At 35.3% G+C, this 3,116-nt stretch overlaps 1 protein-coding gene across 1 annotated transcript; it reads right to left on the bottom strand.

The window, feature by feature from the left end:
- Window positions 1–220: 220 nt before the first annotated feature.
- LOC129951757 (golgin subfamily B member 1) lies at window positions 221–2,542 on the bottom strand. The gene is made up of 8 exons (XM_056064076.1): window positions 2,461–2,542; window positions 1,982–2,394; window positions 1,743–1,928; window positions 1,189–1,694; window positions 877–1,129; window positions 667–750; window positions 457–613; window positions 221–363 (listed from the first exon to the last, which is right to left on the bottom strand). Exons 1-8 carry the CDS (start codon window positions 2,528–2,530, stop codon window positions 242–244), a joined length of 1,791 nt encoding a protein of 596 aa, XP_055920051.1. The 5' UTR covers window positions 2,531–2,542; the 3' UTR covers window positions 221–241.
- Between the last annotated feature and the right edge of the window lie 574 nt (window positions 2,543–3,116).

Below are 3,116 nucleotides of genomic sequence, written 5' to 3'. Positions count from 1 at the left end.
CTCCCGAAATCAAGTTGGTTTGTAAGTATGTATAAGGTTTTGATTTTTATTCCTAGAGACCCGGAAGATTACATTCATTGCTATAACAAAATGGTTTTTAGATGAAGATTTCTTTATCCTGGCCAAGAAGATCGAAATTAATTGAATTGAGAGTGGTTATTGATAATTTGAGAAAAGCTCTCGACTCTATTTTTAATAAAAAAGGTATACAAAAGTCGACATAAGAGTAGAGCTGGACACTTTACTTTCTTCTCTGTGGAACGGGACGATATGCCTTACGCCTTGACTTGGTATCAACAATGACAACTGATTGTCGCTTAAGGAAATTTCTTGATGGAACTTCACTTTCGTCGTCAGTAACAGCTAAAAACGATGAGATTATTATTGGTAAGAATTATAACTTATGATTTTTTCAAATGTAATTTCAAGATTTTTTTTTTTGAATTTTAGTTTTACCTGGTGCTGGACCTTGTTCGGGAGAACCAGATGATGTTCCCAAAGTCCGGGTGGCACGACCTGATATGAGGTTATAGTAACACATCGGCATTGGTTGGGGCTTATCTTCGGCGATTAAAGAAGGAGTTTGCTCAAGACGCACAGCAAGTTCGTCAATCTTGTAAAAAAGAGTAAGTTAAACAGGAAGGTTTCAGCCCAACAAATACTCACTTCAACATCACTGGATTTTTGTAGATCTTCAACTTCTTTCTCGTCTTGAGCTTGTAAGTTCTTCTCTAGTTTTGCTTTGAGTATCTGAAATTTTAAGTTGTAAGACAAAATTAGCAACGTTTATTTAAATAGTTATGTTGAAGACGCAATTAAATATCATGAGAAAGTAATTGAAATATAAATATTAATGTATAGCATTAAGGAACTTACATCAATTAAGTCTTCATCAGTGGCATCGTTAACCAGATAGTCCGGTAGACTTTGAGCTGATATAGACTTGTCCTTCTCCACAATATTCACATCACTCTCATCAACTTCTTGTAACTTATATATCATATCCCGAAGTCTATCTTGGATGAACTTTATAACTCCAATAGTCTTTTCAGCTGACTCTTCGTTCTTCTGCCTTTCCTTATTCATGTTGGTGATTTCCAGCTTTAGCTTCTCAACAACTTCTTGATTTCTAGAAGCACAGATATTTTTAACAAGAAAATAAAATTTTAGACAAAAAATTAAACCTACACTTCACTTTCTTTCATCTCGGAAAATTTCGATGATTCCAATTCTTTGGTTAGATTCTCACGTTGATTTTCTAATTCCGTTTTTTCAGACTCGGCAGCATTACGAAGATATGTTAATCGCACAGATGATTCCTTTTGTGATACAAATCGTTCGAGAACATTCGGTGGGGATGTGGCTCCAGTGACTTCCATAAGTTCCTTGAACAATGTGTCCATTTCTTCGGTAACATTTTGTAACTGAGAATTTGGATCATCGTCATTTTCGATTTTGCCAGTCTGTTGGTCACCCGAACTCGATCCAATGCTGTCCTGATGGACAAATGTCTTTGCATCTGTAAATAGTTTACGACCAATGCGCTCGAGTTCCATTTTACGACTTTCGACTTGTTTGCGAAAATCCAAAGCTTGACGTTCTCGAATTTTGAGAGAAGTATTTGCTTGTTGTTCATGTCGTTGGAGAATAACTTTGGCAACTTCACGCATCTCGAGTGCTTCATTGTGAACTTGCTGAAGGATATTTTAGAGTCATTTGATATTTCAAAAAGTATTCAATACCTGAAGTCGATTTATTTCTGTATGTTGTTCTGCTAAAGCCTCCTCTAGCTCTTTCAAAGACCGTTCGAATCTTTCAGCATCGGCCATGAGTGATGACTGAATGGACTTATATTTCTTCTTAATGTGTTCCGCTTCAATCCATTTGACGTTTTTTCGGTGAATCTCATTTTCTAATTGAATCACCAGCTTCAAATAAAATTATACAAGTCTTTTAAAGCCCCATATTTTGTTATACCAACCTTTCGATTTGCATCCTCTTCCAGTGTTTCGGGTGGTTTACCACCGACTTCTTTAGACTGATGCTCCTTAAAAGCTAATAAGTCTTCATAATGTGTCATCAATTTATTGAAATGCCTCTGTCTGACTTGAAATCTATGCCTTAACAAGTCCAATTGCTTGCGATTCTCAGTGATTTTCAGATCCATCAAGAAAACTGCTTCTTCGGGACTTTTTGCCCCAACCGGATAAAGTGGTTTTAATCCCCCACCCGGTTCGATTTCTTCATCCTTACCCATTCGTCGATTGATGGGATTTTTCAGCATTACCACCTGTGTAGTGAGTTCTTTGTTTTCCTTTTTGAGAGTAGCCAAAGTTTCTGCATTGATGCGATTTTGTTTTTGCCATTCTGCAGCGTTGGCTGTTTTTTGACCCTCTATACAAGAATAAAGGTTCAAATGAGTTTTTCGTATCAAAGATGAAAGTATGAATTGGTTTATACCTGTGAGAAGAATCCTTTTCTTTATTTCAGCGATTTTTTGGTGTAAATCAACTTCTTTTTCAAGTTCCATGTTTTTGCAGCCTACTACTTTGGATGGCCAATGCAAAATGAAAACTTCTGTACCATAGTTTAGACATGGTATTGATTAAACAACTTTGCTTTGGATACCAATTGGGTTTAATACACTTGCCTACAGTTTCATTCATGTGTTCAGAAAAAAAATTACAAATTCAAAAGTTCATTGACTTTCTAGTGATGTTGGGGTTAGGATTTATGGCAAAAGAAGTTATCTAATAATATCCACCGGGTTCGGGGTAATTTTGATTTCTTATAAGTTTTCACTAGAAAATACGTATCCAGGTTATGCTTAACACATTTTGGGAGGTTATTGAGTGCTTTGAATTGTTTTAAGAGTTTGTTTGGCGATATTAGAGAATAGAAACCTTAATCTTTAATGATAGTTTTCGACCATATACTCCATATTATATGGATTTATTTTGAATACACTAATTTTATCACTTAAACGGATTCCTCGATTCAAGTTTTGATTTTTTTCTTTGTTTGTAAATTTTGATATTTAATAAAACAAATGTTTCAGCGCTGAACGGAACATGTTCAAGAATCAGAAAAACAACCGTTTTTCCATTTTTTCGCTT

Source organism: Eupeodes corollae, chromosome 3, assembly GCF_945859685.1.
Source record: "Eupeodes corollae chromosome 3, idEupCoro1.1, whole genome shotgun sequence".
Taxonomy (NCBI): domain Eukaryota; kingdom Metazoa; phylum Arthropoda; class Insecta; order Diptera; family Syrphidae; genus Eupeodes; species Eupeodes corollae.
The sequence above is the reverse complement of the archived record's forward strand: the minus strand, read 5'-3'. Positions and strand labels throughout refer to the sequence as shown.

Excerpts from the sequence above, each read along its gene's own strand:
- LOC129951757 (XM_056064076.1), bottom strand. The coding sequence starts at position 2,530 with ATGGAACTTGAAAAAGAAGTTGATTTACACCAAAAAATCGCTGAAATA. Across the intron at positions 751-876 it reads CTGATGAAGACTTAATTGAT|ATACTCAAAGCAAAACTAGA; the intron begins GTAAGTTCCTTA and ends TTAAAATTTCAG. Across the intron at positions 364-456 it reads CGAACAAGGTCCAGCACCAG|CTGTTACTGACGACGAAAGT; the intron begins GTAAAACTAAAA and ends CATCGTTTTTAG.